Here is an 18,741-nt window from a genome sequence, read left to right as displayed (position 1 = left end):
AAAATGAAAATGCTTTCATCAGTTAAATCTATTAGATTTCTTAAATTTTCTTGGTACTCATACATTTTTTGTTAAATCTACTCAACAAACCATTGCTTAATTTATCCCAAACGAAAGTGTGTAAATTTAAATAACTGAACATCTCAAAATTGTTGAATTTTGCTTAGATTTAATTAAAACGACACATACACGTTTTTACTGAGTAATAATTACTATTACTCTCCTATTAGATAATAATTAACCCCAATCACAGTTTTTACAGTGGAGTGAAGCCCGTTCTTCTGTGCCACTATGAAAAATAAAGAAATCTTTCAGAAACAATTTATTATGACAGCCCGCAGGAACAGTATTTATAAATATAGAAAAACTGACTGGATATGCATGGCTGTCGAGTGAATTGCATGCTACATGCTAGTGAATTGCAGTCAGATTCAAACTTAGGCCAGCTGCGTTTTTGTACTTGATGCCATGGAGACGCTTTTTGCGGCTCGCGCTCCCTCGCTCACCCTCACGCGCAGTTCAAAGCACTGTCACGGGTAAGACGCGACACTCTTCTTTGTGCATAAAACTTTAATAAAATCCTCTAAGTATCATATTAACGTGTATAAAGTGATAAAATACGATGGGTTGAAACACATTTAGGCGTAATCCTACATTATTTTTTAGTGTCATTGGTATTAAACCGATTAAATCAACATTTAAAATTCCTGTCAGAACGAGCTAACGGTATCGCTATGAATTTTCTAGGAAGAGTGGAGGAGATATCTATCGCCTGTGCTGACAGTTTTAATTAGCAGTAATGAAGTAATCAATGGATTGGGATCAAACATTCCATAAATGCTTTTGTTACAGGGCACAGGTTCTGAAGTAAGGAAGCAATATCCGGCCATCGATACTGATGACTCAGAATGAAATGTTCACAAGAAGACCTTTAAAATGTGTTGTCTTAATATTTATGTTGTATTTTTCTTAATGCCATTTGTTAAATTAGAAACTTAAAGAAAATTTCTAATGTTCTTACAATAAAAATATATATTTCAACGAATTTTTAAAAAAATTTTCAAAGAAGGTCAAAGCTGAAGGATATCCTGTGGCTGTCCTCTGGACATCCTAATGGAACATTAATAAACAGAGAAATACTTAAGACAAAATTATATCTATTTAAATGCTATTCCAGCAAGCTGTCATAATGAATTGTTTTTGAAGGATTTCATTACTTTTCATGAAAGAATGAATGAAAGTTACATTATATAGAACTATAGACACCCAAAGTGCTTTATAGATGCAATAGGGAGCCACTTCAGCCACCTCCACTGTGTAGCACCCACCTGGATGATGTGACATCAGCCGTTCTGCCCCATTACGCTCACCACACAGTAGCTAAGGTGGTGAAGGAGCAGGAGAGAATTTACCAGTTAGATAAAGGGGATGATTAGGAGGCCAGATTTGATAAGCCACCTTAGGTAACATTTGATAAGGCAACAGTGGGCAATTTTAGCCAGAACATCAGGGTACCAACCCTACTGTTTGGAAAGATGCCCAGGGATCTTTTATAACCTGGGACAGTCAGGACCTCGGTTTTATGTCTATCTGAAGGACGGCAACACTTTACAGTACAGTGTCCCCATCACTGCACTGAGACATTGGGATCCACACAGACCACAGTATGGGGTAACCTGTTGGCCACAGCAGCACGTCAGTAACATGGTCATCCTAAGAATGTACCCAATAAAGGAAATTGAGCTGGCCCTCCAAAGGACATCCTCAGGCTGTCCCTTGTTTATGTCCCTAGTATTACTGGTAAAATGTCAAATATTAATTATTTAGAAAAAGGGATTTGAGTGCAGTTTCTGTCTGAGTTGCTTTTTGTTGCCCTACCGCTCAAATACCTCCTTTTCGCCCTGGTTTGTTACCGAGGTGTGGATGGACCAGGCCAGGCGCCGGCTTGGCTAACTTGTGTCCCGTGGGTCGTTGGCTGATTTACCGGACTCATTTGAGTTCAGGCCATGGGTGGAAGCTTAATTTTGCAAGATAGCTGCCAGTTATAAAACAGACCTTGAGGAGGTTAGCGGAACCACAGCGTTTCTGCGCTTTGTGCTGGTTAGATATTTTGGTGTGCAAAGGTTTTATCTAAACCAGCGCCTCGGGCATCGTGTAAATCGAGTACTTTCACATTTATTAACAGTTAGTATAACATTTTTTAATTTAGAGTGATGGATGTGGGTTTAACCGCTCCGTGTGTGAATTTTTGTCCGCTAAGCAAAATTTACTGTAAATAGGTTTGTTTGAGGTTGTAAAAAACCTCTAGATATCTTAGATTACATATTTCTCTTAACACTCATCTTTGTTTCCCACAGCACAGTTGGTGAAACCATGGAGGATTGGGAAGAAGACAACCAGGTGTGCAAAGGCATCTGAGCTCGTTGATATATATTGTAAAAAACAATACGTTCGCAACTGTATTGAAAATGCATAGTTCTTATGCTTTGATCCTGTTTTCCTTGCAGGACACTTCTGGAGGCAACATTGTAAATAATGGTAGGTGCAGAGTTAAGTCGTTCCCATTCCTTGACTCTTCAGGTCAGGTCTGAATGAAGCTAGTGCTGCTATCAGGCGCTTCACTGCCCACCTATTTCACCAGTCAGGTTGTCATGGGTGCTTGTTTGGAAACTTTAACCCTCTGGAGTCTGAGGCCTCTCAGCCACTTTCGGGGTAGTCTGACATCAGGCTGAGGCACAGCTGCGACATAGTGAGTTGGTGGGAACAGTGGCAGTCGGACGGGCAGGCCTAGGGAGCAATCCAAGACCTCTCTATAGTAAGTCCCAGGGAAAGGAAAGGCGACAGCTGATTCAGGAGGAGATCCGAGCAGGGGTGGAGGAAGCCCACTGCAGTAGGACAGTAGGGATGTTACAGCAGGGTGCATGGACTCGATGGGAAGAGGCAGCTGACCGAAAGATTTCGTGGACAGAGCTATGGAGATCTGAGCCACACCGGATCAAGTTCCTCATACAGTCAGTGTATGATGTACTCCCAAGCCCGTCCAACCTCTTCCGCTGGGGCTTAGCCGAGACTCCGTTATGCCCTCTCTGCCAGAAAGCCGGATCACTGGAGCACATTCTGAGCTGCTGCCCCCGGGCACTTGGAGACGGGCGTTACCGCTGGCGCCATGATCAAGTGCTGCGGGTCATCGCTGAGGTCATCAGTACAGGGATCTCCAGCAGTAAGTACCAACAACCAACATGGCAGCCCATTGCTTTTGTTAGTGCTGGGGAGAAGCCACAACAGCACCGGAGCCAGGCAGGGGGGCTGCTGGCAACAGCTCAGGACTGGCAGCTGAAGGTCGACCTAGGGAGACAGCTCAAGTTCCCAGAGAACATCGTAGTGACCACACTCAGGCCAGACATAGTCCTGGTCTCTGAAACAACGAGTCAAGTGGTCCTACTGGAGCTGACTGTTCCCTGGGAAGACCGGATGGAGGAGGCCTTTGAGAGGAAAAGGGCCAAGTATGAGGAGCTGGCAGGCGAATGTCGGAGCGCAGGATGGAGAATCCGAGTCAACCCCATTGAGGTCGGGTGTAGAGGCTTCGTCGGCCAGTCTCTCATCAGGGCACTCAAGTTGTTGGGAGTGAAAGGGTTGCAGAACAAGAAAGCCATTAGAAACATCTCTGACGCAGCAGAAAAGGCGTCAAGATGGCTGTGGATCAAGCGGGGGGATCCGTGGGCTACACAGGCCACTTAGACACAAGCCGGGGCCTGATCAACCCCGGCTGGGTCACCTGGGCGGGGGTGTCTGTTGTGAGACCCGAAACACCCAATGAACCCAGGATACAACACTGACGATGTGTCTAAGTTGCACCTAGAGTGTAAGTGAGAACATGCCTTGACATTTTAAAATATTTCACCTATCTAAAAAACATTTATCCCAAAGTGTTACATTTGCTTTTATTCAGCACAAACTCGGCACAAATAATCTGACACCACTTAGAATATTTATTCTGTTTTTTGTTAAAATCAACTTTAAACATATGCTTTCCAAAAACCTGTTTTCAGAAATTGTAAAAAATCACATTATAGACATTTCTAGCCAAGACTTTTGAGCTCTGAAGCTTATAGACCCAGGGGTTGGCTACACATAGGTGAAAGTGACATTCTGAAATTTTATGTAGTTTGATTACTAAAGTGTTAGAACTTTAGAGTGACACTCTTTTTCCTCAAAGTCAGTGGCCTGCACAATGAATATTGATGAGATAGGTGTCCTCACACCTGTAGTAGTTTGCATACTGTCAATGGCCCATCAGTCTGGAATGTCACTGCACCCCACACCCATAACCTTGGAAAGGTAGTTTGAAACGCAAGAAAAGTAGCAACAATAAGATCCTTTTCCCAGTTTATTGATAGATGGAATGAAAAATGAAAAATTGTGACCATATAAATAAGATGCAGTGCCTATGCAGAGTTAACAGAAATAAAATAATTCACTATTATTAACGCTTTGGGGACGAGGGCATTGTCAACCGCATATCTTTCTTGTGTATTTCAGTTTATATCTCGCTGAAATCATTATGTAGAATCATGAAAAAAACACTGACTAAATCCCTAATCTGTCTTCTTTTCAAAAGTCTCATTGTCAGAAGTATTAAAGTTTTTAAAATTAGGTTAAATCGGCAAAAAATAAACCATGTCACCTTTCTTTGTTTTACCTGCATCGGGGGTGTATAGTACTGCTCTTAGCTGAAGATCGCTATTCACTTTCTCAATAGGCTGGATTTGAACTGGTGACCGTATAATTACAGGCATACAAGCTTAGCCCACTGAGCCATGAACACAGGTGTGAGATTCGCTGCTGAAAGTGGCAACACTGGCACAAAGCTTCAGCGGCAGCGACGTATCCGTGTGCTATATTGTAGCCGATCAGTGTAAACACTACCCAGACATGTGCTCTTGTTTATTTCAATCACAATGGGCGTATTCACGTATTTGTTTACCCAATACTAACTGTCGATTTATCATGTTATCATGCGAATAGCGCGATTTGCAAGTGAGTGGCCGATCAGAGCTGCTTCGAGACGCAGACGCTTAAGTCAGTCACTCTTGTTCTTTCTATTTGTATCACGAAGCTGTACGAATATATTTAGTTTCTGCCTATATATATTTGAAAAGTAGACCATCCAAGGTTTCTGAGGGTGTTTTTTAAATGTGTATATGACAAAAACTCGCAGTGTTATTTAAACGGTTTGGCGAAATTTCTGTCCGATCCCGCCGGCGGGATCGCTGACTCCAGAGGGTTAAGGGGCCTTGCAGCATTTGGTGTGAAATGAAGGGTTGGGCACCATGGACCTGCTTGGTGCTTAAAGGAAATACACACAGCTGACGTTGTGTGATCTGTAGGGCTCCTGCTCTATGTGAGTGTGAAGACTTTTCAATGAAGATCTGCACTTTAATTGAATGGTACCACCTTGGGTGCTCATCTTATTTGGGATCCAAGCGTATGTCCCTTATGACTCTTTATTTGAGACCTTGTCCTATTAAGGTTACTGGGTTGGAAGTGCCAAGAGTTCAGTACTTAATGCGATGCAGGTGAGCTGAGTTTGCCTAAAAGCTGATCCTTATGCTTTTCCCTTTCGTATTCCCTTGCAGCTCCCATAAGCTCATGGAACAGTGGTGATTACCAGAGTAAAAGTCATGGGAGCCTTAACGGTGGGTCATTGTGCTTTTTGTGTATCCATGTCTGCAGTATCGGTGGAATACTTTGTTTTCAAAGAGATGATGTACAGCTATTGGTGGATGAATGCAAACTCTACAACCCGTGTGGATAACATGGATTTTGACTTTTGAAAAGAATCATGTACAAACTTGCGTTCCAAAGGCAAAGTGCTTACTTGGGCATTGCTGTTTTTCTATAATGTGTAGTTATTTAATGTAGGACCTTCCACTCAAGGTTGTTGTTTGTTCTTTTTCTTACATGTTGCTGTTGTGTGTTCAGGCAGTGAAAGCAGTTCTTGGAACAGTTCTGGAGGCAGCTTTGGCGGGAGTGGAAGGGGCAGTGGTGAGGGTCTTTTAGGATGAACGGGGGATTATATTTTATTTACAGCATGTTGCCCCTGGATTTCAGAAGTACAGAATCACTTGCTGAAAGCCTCCCCCCCCCCTTTTGTTTTTTTACAGGTAGGGGCTCGAGGGGAGGAGGTGGAGGGTACAGGGGCTCCAGTGCCTCAGGTTCTCTCTCTTAATTTTTTTAAATATAACTGCTAAGAAACATTAGTGAAAGTTAACATTTGAGAGTTTTGGGGAAGATTTTCAGTTGATTAAAGGGATTTGTTTCTGATGTACCCATAGCCAAATAATAATAATAAAAAAAAAATCTTCGTTATGTAAGCAATTGAAGTGTTAAACTTATGTATACATGATGTTTTCCCATTGTGGAAATAAGCTTTATTTCTTGATTGGACTAATACATTTTGGGATTTTTACTGGCTCTTTCTGTTCTCTCTCTATACTGATTATTGATTTAAAACTGCCAGTGTACAAAGCCTAGAGTTTATGATCATATGTTCATCTTGCTTTCCTGTCTATCTCTGAGCTAACCTATGAATGTAATGGGTAACCTAAATTTCTGGAATATTTGGATAATGCTAAATCTTTTGGAGGAAAAGGACCTCAAGTGTACAATGAGGACAGTTGTGATGGAGATGGTGAAAATAATGGTAAGTGCAGTAATAGTTTTATTCGCTTATTGCAGCAGATTCACGCATGTTGTATTATACACTCTGCATCCAGTGTTTTTTAAATGATTAAATTTACAGTCATGTGCTAACATTAAGGGTTACTTTTTAAGTAGCTATAATAGTTCGTAGATGTATTTTTATGGAAAGATTTGTGGGATTTCTACTTTTGCAAACTGAAAGTCTGTTAGTTGACTAGTGGCATATGCAATGATTTCAAACCAGGTGCCAAAACATAAAGGTAGGAATTTACACCAGCAGAAAGCACTTAAACACACACCCCAATTTCCCAGACATCCAGTTTACTGTGACCTGGCTTTGCCGTCTTAAAGGGAGTTGAAGTGCTGGAACCTAATAATGGTGCTATTCCTGTAATTGGGTTCCTGTTAAAAAGATGGTGATGTAGATATGGAATAATGGTATGGACCGGATAGGCAAGAAGGGAGGTGGTGTTGCAGTATACGTAAAAGAAAACTTGCAGGCAAGGGATCTCACTGATAAAAATAAAAATTCAGAAGCTGTATGGATAAAACTTGATGCTAAAGATTCAAATGGCCTAATTGTCGGGGTTTGTTATAGGGCACCTAATGTAGCTGTAGAGGAAAGCAGAATATTATATGATGATATCAGGATTATGAGTAATAAAAATGATGTGGTGGTTATGGGTGATTTTAATTTACCTGGGATACAGTGGGACACAGTCTCTGGCTCTTCTGTACAGTAAATGAACTTGAGATGGTGGAATTAGTACAGAATTGTTTTTTTACTCAGTTTGTTAATACTCCTACCAGGGGAGAAGCCCTTCTTGATCTAGTTTTCTGTAATAACCAGGATAGGATTGGAAAATTAGAGGTTTTAGACCCATTGTACGGTAGTGATCATAACATGGTTAAATTCGAGGTTAATTTTAGTGTCCGAAGAGCAAAGTCTTAAATTAAAAGTATACAATGTTAGGAAGGCTAACTTTAATGGTATGAGACGGAAATTAGAAACCGTAAACTGGACAGAGTTAAATAGCAAAACAGTTGAAGAGGCATGGGAATTTTTTAAAAGCACATTGTTGCAAGTGCAAGAGGACTTCATACCTGTTTCCAGCAAAACTAAATCTAGGAAACGACAACCAAGGTGGTTTACTAAGGAAATTAAGAATAAAGTCAGGAGGAAAAGGGCTCTGTTCCACAATTGGAAAATAACTAATGATTTCAAAATCAAGCAGGAGTATCTAAGTCTACAGGCAGAGTTAAAAAATGACATTAGGCTATCAAAGAGGGATGTAGAAAGAAAAATTGCATTGGAGGCTAAGCATGACAGTAAAGGTTTCTTCCAATATTTTAACTCCAAGAGAGCACTAAAAGCTGAAATTACTAATTTGCAGGATAGTAAGGGACTTATAATTGATAACGAAATTGATATGGTAAATGAGTTTAATGATTATTTTTCAAGGGTGTTCACAATAGAGAACACAAGTAACTTACCACCAATTAATACGAATACAGCATCGTCTATGACCAATATATGTATAACTGAGGTTTATGTGATACTAAGCCTAGCTAAACTCAAAATAAATAAATCGCAGGGGCCTGATGGCATCTTACCTATAGTCTTAAAAGAGATGAGGGATATTATTAGCCAACCTTTAACTTTAATATTCCAGAAATCGTTATCTGCGGGTGTGGTACCGTCAGATTGGAAGCATGCTAATATAACACCCATATTCAAAAAAGGGGATAGAAGTAATCCAGCAAACTATAGGCCAATCAGTTTAACTAGCATTACTGGAAAAATAATGGAAGCTATAATTCAAGTGAAAATGGTAGATTACCTAGATGCAAATAACATTATAAAGGATAGCCAACATGGATTTAGGAGAGGTAGATCCTGCTTAACGAATCTACTTGAGTTCTTTGAGGAAGCTACAAGTGAAATTGATCACAAAAAGGCCTATGATGTGATTTACTTAGATTTCCAGAAGGCCTTTGATGTTGTCCCCCACAAACGGCTCTTGCTAAAGCTTAAAGCTACAGGGATTTTAGGAACTGTGGCAGCTTGGATCAAAAACTGGCTAACTGATAGGAAGCATCTGTTCAGCCTTGAGCAAAGGAGACTAAGGGGGGATATGATTCAGGTCTATAAGATTCTAACGGGTCTGGATGCTGTTCAGCCAAATGACTATTTCAATATTAGTCTAAATACTAGAACTCGTGGCCATAAGTGGAAATTAATGGGAGAACATTTTAAAACAAATTTGAGGAAGCACTTCTTTACACGGCGTGTAGTTAGAGTATGGAATAGTCTTCCTGCTAGTGTAGTGGAAGCTAAAACCATGGGTTCCTTTAAATCAGAGCTAGATAAGATTTTAACAACTCTGAGCTATTAGCTAAGTTCTCCCCAAACGAGCTTGATGGGCCGAATGGCCTCCTCTCGTTTGTAAATTTCTTATGTTCTTATGTTCTTATAATGAGTCAGCCAGCGTAACCTGTCTGGTGCAGGTCACGTGGTTTCCTGTAAGCAGCCTCTCAAATGTTTATTGGTGCGTGGCAGGAATGCTACTAGGATCCAGGGCCAGATGTTTGTTGTGGCGAAATGACAAGCGTGCCTCTTTCATGTTATTTTGCTCCTTTTGGCTTCTGATGTGAACCTCAGTGTCGCTCCTCAGGTAATGAGGACAGCTCCTGGGGTGGTGCTCCAGGTGGATATGGGGGAAGAGCCAGAGGTCGAGGCAAGTTCTCCAGCCCCAGTTTCACTTTCGTCTTCCTCCTTTCGTAGGCAGTGATGGTTTTTAATGGCATCAATTAAGTCCTAATGCATAGCTTTCAGCTTGTAAAGTGAGCCTGCAGTGTAGTAAATTGATGGAAGCCTTAGTCATCTGTGCGTTTTGTTGTTGTGCTCTGCAGGAGGTGGGGGGTCACGTGGTGGCAGCAGAGGAGGGTTCAGCAGTGCCCCCTCAGGTAATTTTGAGGTTGCACGTGAAGTCCATGTGATATACAGCAGGGCTCTTCAAATCTGGCACTTGGTTCCAAATCCAGGCCTTGTTTTCAGCTCTCCCAGGCAGTTAAATAATTACCGATATCTGACTGGCCAGAGGCTTCCCACCTGAAGCCTCAAATAGGATGTCATGCAATGCAGAAATGGGCACTTAAGCTTACTTGTCTATACGGCTGCATGCCTGACTTTGAGCTGTACGTGCTCAAAACCTTGTCATTTGGTAGAACTGTGAAATGCATTGGTTTGTAATAACGAAATCACACATTTCTCTGTCACTTGTGAAAATATTCCGACTTGCCTACAAATTCAGCTTAAAGATGCATAGAGAACGAATCTCGTTCATAACCAGGGTACTGCTGTGTGTCCTTCAGTTTTAATCAAATTTAGACTATTTTTTAACGTTTGCTGTCATATTATTTGTGATTGTCTAAATATAAAATTGTAAAATTAAACCCTAGGGTTATTGTATAATTTTGTACAGGAAGTACAGTTTCAAAAGCTATGAATATATGCATCAACCATTGACCAGCACTGTTCTTCGTTTCAAATGTTTACGCAGTTTTAAGTCGGGCCCTGTAATTGGAACGTCGCCAGTTTCAGTCACATCTCTGTTTGGCCCTTAACTGCCCGAGAAATGCCCCAGGTACTGGATAAATGGCCAACACTGTGAGGAAAACAGAGAAGCTTGTGATTCAAACAAAGGTGGCAAGATGGGATACGTGAAAATGAAAGCATTGTAATGTACCTATACTTAAGCGAACTGCAAAATTGGTTTCATTTCAAAATTTGCACAATCCAAATTCCTGGGAACTCTGCTCACGGTTGTGAGGGCCGTGCTTCACCATATGTCACGCGCTGAGCTTGTGCAGGCTGCTTTACTTGGAAGGGATGCTGACAGGAAATGTTGCTCATCACAGGGGGCTCCTTTGAGGGTGGAGGAAGAGGCAGTAGAGGGAGATCTGGAGGGGGAGGTCAGTCTCTTTCTCTCTTTCGCACTCACCCTCTGTTCTCTCTCCCCACCTTCCTTTACCACAACTTTTTTTTTTTCCTTCCCAACCAGGATATCGAGGAAGAGATGAGGAAGTGTTTTCTGATGCAAAAGGTTCTGTTTGGTTTGTCATTGGTCTTTTTAAAAAAAATATTTTTAATATTTGCTTTTTTACCTAACATCCCCTCACCCTCCCCATGTAGATTCCTCAGAAAGTGTGTTTTCTGGAAGTGGATTGGGATATAGGCGGTGATAAGGTTACTCAGTGGGTAGCACTGTTTGCTTATCCCTCTGGTGTTAGGAGCCTGCTCCCCCACTGTCTGGGCTGTGAAGCTTTCTCCCCATGTTGGGTGGAGCCATGGTGCAAATATTTGCGTTTAAGCTAACTTTGTTTAAGCTAACTTTGTGTGTGCATGCAAGTGTGTGTGCCAAGGACTGGCATCTGAATGGGCCTGTAAACTCCCTGCCCTCCCTGTGCTGCCTGGCATAGGTTCCAGGCCTGCTGCATTCTTCCCATGATCCTGCTGGTCATAAGTGGTTTGGAATTATGGATGGATTTCGTATGCCGGTGTATTTTGGTGATCGGTGGTCATTGTTGACATAGAAGGAGGCAGTTAATTCAGTGCCCGGGGAGCAGTGCTTGGGGGCAGTACCTTGCTCAGGGTACCGCAGTGTTACCTTGCTGGTTCGGGGATTCGAATCGGCAATCTTTCAATTACAAGTGCACTTCCCTAACCATTAGGCCACTAACTGTGGTTTGATTGCTGGAACTCTGTTTCTTGGGATAAATTATATGCTGTTTCTCCTAATCCAGTTTTGTCGACTCACCTTGTCTACCAGGTCCAAAGGTTATTTATGTACCTCCTCTCCCTCCTGAAGAGGAGAGCTCTATTTTTGCCCACTATGAAACGGGTATCAACTTTGACACATATAATGACATGCTGGTGGAGATCAGCGGGCACAACCCACCACCGGCCATTGTGGTAAGTGCTCTTGTGGAGGTTGGGCAGCATTTTAAAATGTTATTACCTTACCTTTAAATGCGGCTTTTTTCCAATAGTATATTGCCATTTGTCTTCCAATTACTCACCCTGGTCCAGACCACAGGCATTTGGCCACTGATATGACTTGAATTGCATAATTTACAGTTTGACCACTGAATTACTTTGGAATGACTTTTTTCTGTTTATTACGTTCATTTCTGTACCAGTAAATTTTGTGGCTTGTTTTGAGTGCAGTTGCTCCGCTTGAAACTTGTGCTTGAATCACTGTGATAGTCATTTGAAGAGGCCGCGCTCTGCGAGTCATCGAGCAGGAACGTCATGAAATCGGGCTACGTGAAGCCCACGCCGGTCCAGAAGTACAGCATCCCTATCGCCAAGGCGGGACGTGACTTAATGGCATGTGCGCAAACCGGTTCTGGGAAGACGGTGAGTTAGAGGAAGTTAGAGGAAGGATTCAGTGTGTCCAGGCTTGGGTTGGTCACTGCCCCCACTTGGGACCATTATGGCTTCCATTGTTCCATTGTTTTCCAGTGACTTGGCGTTCTGGATGAACATTGACGGGCTGCCTCCCTAAAGTGGGAGGGAATGCTCCCTACCCTGATGATGATAAATATATATTCAGAAATGTTTCAGATGCTCTTAATCATTGGTTGTGAAAGTGATATACAGTAACTTGGGAAGTGCAAGCTTAAGGTATCTTGCTCACACCCAGCCCACATGAGAGCTGTTTTTGACAGAAGCTTAAAGAGCTTTGCTTGGGTGCATAGATCCTTTATTAATCCTGAAAGGAGATTGCAGGTTTGCAGTCGTTGAACAGTCATTTAGATTAGATATATATACACACTTAAATTGTAACAAATAATGAGCAACATTAAATGGTAACATTGTAAGGAATATCAAGCGGAGTATTGCATGGATTTCTGTCGTAACGGCTTGGACAGGGAAGAGTGGACCCCCAGGTCCCGATCTGGTCCCGATGCATCTGGAACCTTCTAAACGCCTTCTCCACACTAGGCTGCCTTCCTGCTGCCCATACTCCAGCAGCTGATGACAGACGGGGTGGCAGCCAACCGCTTCAGCAAGATCCAGGAGCCTGAGGTCATCATCGGGGCCCCAACCAGCGAGCTCATCAACCAAATCAATTTGGAGGCTAGAAAGTTTGCCTATGGGTATTTCTTCAACTGCCCCCTCCACAGCTACATGTATCATCTTTTCATTTTAAAGTCCTAGATATAGTTGAGCCTGATTTCAGTCTGTTAAGCATTTTTTTGGTGCCGACTGTCCTGAGAGGACGTCTGAAGCAAGCCTGTTTCTTAAGCAGAAGTTGCTGTGTTTTGCGCTGATTTCATCACAGGACATACGTGTGGCCTGTCGTCTATGGGGGCATCAGCACAGGCTACACCATATGCAAGGTGTTCCGTGGCTGCAATGTGCTGTGTGGCACTCCTGGCTGCTTGCTGGACATTATTGGCAAAGGAAAGGTACTAAACTGATAGATGAACCAAATAATTGGATAGCAGCTTGGTAGATCCAATCCCTCTTTTTGTTCCTGAATAATACAGCATAGGTTTTTGATGCAGTTTTATGCAGTTGTCAGCTCCGGAAGGATCCATATAAACAGAGATCCAATTTTAAAGACAAGCTTGTTGGAAATATGATCGGCTTTATGCATTTTGCCTTTGTGAGTAATAGTGATTTGAGCTTCTGGGGATGTGACCTTCTCAGGTGGGACTGAGCAAGATTCGCTACTTGGTGCTGGATGAGGCCGATCGCATGCTGGACATGGGATTCGAGCCAGACATGCGCCGGCTGGTGTCCTCCCCTGGCATGCCCCCCAAAGAGCAGTGGCAGACCCTCATGTTCAGCGCCACCTTTCCTGATGACATCCAGAAGTACAATTGTGGCCGTTGGGGGGGAGGGGGAAGGGAATTAACATACAACTTAACATGATATCCCAGACTTGCGTGTACAATATCGTGTTCAGCAGTGCTTGAGTTCCTGCATCGGGGGTGGGGGGGGGTTACTCCTGGCAGGGGAAGGGAATGCCCTCGAGACTGTTTCTTCTCCTGTAGGCTTGCTGCCGACTTCTTTAAGGTTGACTACCTCTTCCTGGCTGTTGGGCAAGTCGGTGGTGCCTGCAGTGATGTGGAGCAGAACCTAATTCAGGTCTCCCAATTCTCAAAGAGGGGTCAGCTTCTGGAGCTGCTGAACACAACCGGTACTCATTCCTCTCCATAGGCTTCTGTCCTTACGTGTGTCTGAAAAATAACGCCCCGCGGATTAAAAAGACCAAGCTCTCAGAAATTCTTTTGCTCCTCTGATAAAACAGCAGCTGGTAGTGTTGGGCAGTAGTGAGTGAAATGTTCAGTTCGAAGTTGGAAGCATTTCAGGTTTCGCAAACACTTCTATTGAAACATTATGGTCAAAGTGAAGTGCAAGTATTATGTTTCCTTCCCTGTTGGCAAATGTACTACTATTCAGTATAGAAATGTATTTTTTCCATACATCAGTCTAAAAATGAAAAGAAAATTACACCTATATCAGTGTTCCATGGATCAGATAAAGCAGCCATGACAAGCTTTTCACTCCACTGTGTTCATTAGAAGACTTTGGCAGTCCTAATTTTAACACCCAAAATAAGGATATAAGATGAAAATTCTGTCAGTACTTTGAAAATGTCTCGCAGCCGTGGACTGAAGTCATAACTTCAAGCAGCCATATCTCTGGTGCTAAAATGGTAAAATCCATTATTTGCTTTGTTAGGTCTAGTTGTGAAGAGAGAGGGTGTATTCCTTACTGCTGTGGGGTTGCCTTGGGTTTCTGTTGTGGCAGAAATGTGTTTTTTTTTTTTAAATTAGGCACAGAGCGCACAATGGTGTTTGTAGAGACGAAGAGAAAAGCGGATTTTATCGCAGTATTTCTGTGTCAGGAGAACATATCAACTACAAGCATTCATGGGTAAGTGTATCGTGCCAGGCTTCTGGCTGGCACTGGCATGGTCCCCTGTCCTACGGGCATTAACACAGCGCCCCACACGAAAGTTTTATGAGCACCGTGCTGTACAGGACTCCTCTAGATGTATCAGACAGTGAATGTTTAAAATTGGCGTTTTAAATCCAGTAGAAACTGCAGAAAGATCTGTGAGCAGTGGGCTCTCCCCTGGGAAATCATGGGGAGGGTGTCAGGGGGGGTTCTGAGAACAAAACTGGATGCCTGCCATTAGGGCTGGGCAGTTTAACCTAAAATTTATATCACTTTATAATTTGCAGCACTGTTGGTAACGGTGTATATATTGCTGTATATTTGTTTTTCTTAATTTGAACAATGTGCTTCTGAAGGGGCAATGCACTGGTGTGTGAACTGCATAGCAGTTACTGTACTCTTAACTGTATTACCCGGACATATTTCATAGTACACTGGTATTTTAAGAACATTTATTGTGCAAACGCAAACTGCAATAATAGAAATGATACAAAACCTGTTCTCAAGTAAGTTCCATCTCTGAAAAACGATGAAATCGATAAATTCAAGCTGCAAACTGCAAATAATTGACCAAGTACAGCAGGATGTTTTGTTCTGAGGTTATAGAACAAGTGGCAACCACTGTTGCCCGACATAATTTGCAGATTATCTTTTTCTGCTTGTCTGTTTTTAAATCACAAATTCCATATGATGGAAGTTCCATTTTTTGTAAATTTATTTTAAACCAAGTCCTCTTAAATGTGCCCAGCACTGTCAGCCAATACTTCATTTAAGCAGCATGGACTCTGACATTTTCTGGATTATGCTGGTGCAGGCTGGTGGTGACAAAGCCTGAGCCTGCATGACTGTTCAGCATGGTGTGTGTGTGTGTGTGTGTGTGTGTGTGTGTGTGAGAGAGAGAGATACTGTATGTATAGAAATAGTTTATACCATCCACCTCTACCTGCCACGAATAAAGGTGAATGAGCTACAGAATTCAGCTGCAGACTCTCAGTTTAAACTGACAACTCTGGAACGCCCTTGCTACTGTATGCAAGCAAGGTTGACAGGTTTTAACATGTCCCTGACATTAGTAACGCTTCATTGGAGAAAGTGATCTGATATGGTCCGAGTCATTCTGCTGTCATCCGTCAGACTGGCATGTGTGCGGTTCTGGCAGTAGGCAGATTTGTCAAACACCAGGGTTTTCTCATGGTTCCAACTGGGCGTATTTCTTGAATTTTGCTTCCCAATCGACTAGTCAACTAATAACTTTACCAGTTGAAGCTTTTGGTCATACTGGACTAGTCGCTGGCAATTTGGTTTCAGAATGTGTACCAGATTTTCAATAGTAAGTCTGTAAGCCATCTTTGACTATTAGATTTCTTTGCCTATCTTTTGTTTGGCTTTGAAGAATTTATATTTTAAATTAGTGGCATTTTTAAAAACGTATCTGATGCCTGGGTGTGTCTGTGTGCCATTTACAATGCAACAGGGCATCCAGAGGAAGCAGCCGTGTTTGAAGATGATAAACAGACTAAGCAGTACGGAAATACTTTTACAAAAGATATCCGTTTTAGTGTTACCTGCAAATTATGCTGCCCTGAAGTACCACAAAAGCAGGGCTCAAATATAGACGAACCCGGCTCCGGTTCCTTTCATCATGTCCCAAAATTTTATTGAAAGATTCAAAGTATTAGTCTAAAACCAAAAAGTTAAATCCTCAGCTTTGAATTGAATTTTCATTAGTAGCTCTGACCAGACATTTTAGTGGATGAGATATTCCTACATGACACATTTTCTGTCTTGTGTTTTTGTGTGTTGACTTATTTTGCTGATCTTTCTTCTGCCAAAACATCACTTCCTGACTAGACTGGTGGAGGTCAGTCGTGTGTAAGAAGCAAGTGGTGAATATATTTTTATGCATTTTCACAGGGATATTACTAATGAAAAAGCAAGAATATTACTTGTAGTGATGTCATTGATGCATTTTATTACTGAAGTACTTCTTCACCATGAGATGGGCAATACCCATAATTTTTTCGTATTGTTTTAAAGTGGTAACGCATCCCAACAAATTAACATACTGCATCATAAATGCATATAACGAATGTACAGGACCCCTTCTCTGAAGCTGACAGGGCTCCCTCCCAGATTCTGCTTTGACCATGCATGCTTACTACCATGCTTACTACCTAAAAATGAAACACCTGCTGCCAAGTACTCAGCCTCAGTAGCACTAACCAGACAGAGCAGAGGCAGAAAACTTTTTGTGTCGTGTCATAATTACGCAATCAGCAGTTTACTAAATTGCCAGAGTTGGTGACTGATTAAAAAATCAGCAGGTCACAAAACCCCCTAATGTGACGGCGGCCAAAGAGCTTAGTATGTGCTTACTCTGCTGGTCATGTCTTTGTCGCAGTGACCGGGAGCGGAGAGAGCGGGAACAAGCCCTGGGTGACTTCCGCTCCGGGAAATGTCCTGTCCTGGTGGCCACTTCCGTCGCCACACGGGGTCTGGACATTGAGCACGTCCAGCACGTGGTCAACTTTGACCTCCCGACTAACATCGACGAGTACGTGCACCGCATTGGCCGGACGGGCCGCTGTGGGAACACGGGCAGAGCGGTGTCATTCTTCGACCCCGAGTGCGACACCCCACTGGCTCGCTCCCTGGTGAAGGTCCTCTCCAGGGTAAGTGGGACCGTGTCCTATCCAGAGATGCATTCTAAATTTTGGGCCCAGGCAGTTTTACGTTCCGCTGCAACACGATTGGATGGAGCATGTTTCTGTTTAAGGCCCAGCAGGAAGTACCGTCTTGGCTGGAAGACATAGCATTCAGCGCACATGGGACAACTGGCTTTAATCCACGTGGGAAGGCCTTCGCTTCTGTCGATACACGCAAAGTATGTTACCTTTTTCTCTTTGTACTTGAATGGTGGCAGCTGATCCCTCACAGACACTTTTCTGAACATTAGACTTCAGTTTGGGAGTCATTGTAATTTGTGGGGGGAGTGTTTATGCTGGAGTTTATTTTTGGAATCGTACACTGGTTTGTTTGCTGTAAAAACAATTGTCTTTTTGGAAACATTTTTTTATTTACATCTGTTGTTTTTGGCTACCCTGTCGTTTCTGGGGTCCCTTTTTCAGAAAAGGTCCTCGCTGCCAAATAAAAATCCTTAACTATGCACACTACGTGCAAGTGTCATAATGTTACTGTATAAGAACTGGAAAAGTATGCTAAGCACTTTCCATGCTTGTTCAGATTCCGGTAAATGTTGTGAGTTTGAGACACAAGTGGGGAAGAGGCTATAATGGTCTGCTGGTGAAGTATTTTCTGCTTAATCCTACTGTAGTCCCTGCCCTGACTGGCTGTTGTCTTTTAGGGAGGTTCGTTTCAGAAGGAGGAGAAGCTGCAGCCCATCACCCAGAGCCCAGCAGCCACTGCCAATGACGACGACGAAGTATGGGATTGAGTCCCCTTCGCTTTGTGGGACTGAGCTTTTGCAGTTGTGCCCTTATTTTCATTCCTGTCTTTAAAATATGCAGGACAGCATATTTTTCAGAAATGTAACTTATGTGCACAGTTGCTGGACAATATTGACCTTGACTCAGTGCACTTGGGTATCTCTGGCCATTTGCCAAAGTTTGGTTTCAAACTGACGTTACAAGTGTTGATCAAGTAGATGTGCTTTTGTTCAAGACCCTACTACCAGCACAGTTTATTAGTAATGTTTATCATTGCTGTGATTTCAAGATATCCTAAAGTCTGCATGCTGTTTAAATTACTGCATAGACTTGAGATCATAGCTGCCTTTATATTACCTAGATTTTTTTTTTTCTTTTGTAGTTTTGGCAGAATGTTTACTTTGCTGTGGCAATTTCATGCATGTGCCTCATTTCCTAGGGTAAGAGTGTCCTGACAGCAATAAAATTAAGTTTTTGAATTTTCTTGTATTGCAGCTTGTGATTTTTCTTGTACGGTTTGCTTTAGGATTGCTTAGGGCCATGGAGAATGGGGGTAGCCGGATACTGTGCGAGTCAGTTTAAGGTGATGGTATCGTACTTATTTCTGGAAGGAGT

General features: G+C 42.5%; 1 protein-coding gene across 12 annotated transcripts; it reads left to right on the top strand.

Annotated features, from left to right (window-relative positions):
- The first annotated feature begins 453 nt into the window (after positions 1 to 453).
- LOC140583996 (probable ATP-dependent RNA helicase DDX4) lies at positions 454 to 18,609 on the top strand. Of its 12 annotated transcripts, none has more exons than XM_072707931.1 (22): positions 454 to 536; positions 853 to 867; positions 2,358 to 2,400; positions 2,508 to 2,538; positions 5,637 to 5,696; positions 5,983 to 6,045; positions 6,165 to 6,215; positions 6,653 to 6,703; positions 9,378 to 9,440; positions 9,616 to 9,669; positions 10,624 to 10,677; positions 10,767 to 10,808; positions 11,535 to 11,677; positions 11,972 to 12,124; positions 12,713 to 12,867; positions 13,053 to 13,179; positions 13,424 to 13,590; positions 13,771 to 13,916; positions 14,557 to 14,656; positions 17,082 to 17,352; positions 17,457 to 17,564; positions 18,045 to 18,609. In XM_072707931.1, exons 1-22 carry the CDS (start codon positions 469 to 471, stop codon positions 18,132 to 18,134), a joined length of 2,055 nt encoding a protein of 684 aa, XP_072564032.1. In that variant the 5' UTR covers positions 454 to 468; the 3' UTR covers positions 18,135 to 18,609. The 12 variants fall into 12 exon arrangements, with proteins under 12 accessions (XP_072564032.1, XP_072564031.1, XP_072564033.1 ...); XM_072707930.1 differs by having other exon boundaries at positions 6,647 to 6,703; XM_072707932.1 differs by lacking the exon at positions 853 to 867 and having other exon boundaries at positions 6,647 to 6,703.
- Positions 18,610 to 18,741: the final 132 nt, after the last annotated feature.

Source organism: Paramormyrops kingsleyae, unplaced genomic scaffold (genome assembly GCF_048594095.1).
Source record: "Paramormyrops kingsleyae isolate MSU_618 unplaced genomic scaffold, PKINGS_0.4 ups29, whole genome shotgun sequence".
NCBI lineage: Eukaryota > Metazoa > Chordata > Actinopteri > Osteoglossiformes > Mormyridae > Paramormyrops > Paramormyrops kingsleyae.
The sequence above is the reverse complement of the archived record's forward strand: the minus strand, read 5'-3'. Positions and strand labels throughout refer to the sequence as shown.

Bases quoted from the DNA above. Each gene is read 5' to 3' on its own strand.
- LOC140583996 (XM_072707930.1), top strand. From the start codon at position 469: ATGGAGACGCTTTTTGCGGCTCGCGCTCCCTCGCTCACCCTCACGCGC. The intron at 14,657-17,081 runs GTAAGTGTATCG...TCTTTGTCGCAG, and splicing joins TCAACTACAAGCATTCATGG to TGACCGGGAGCGGAGAGAGC. The intron at 17,565-18,044 runs GTATGTTACCTT...GTTGTCTTTTAG, and splicing joins CTTCTGTCGATACACGCAAA to GGAGGTTCGTTTCAGAAGGA.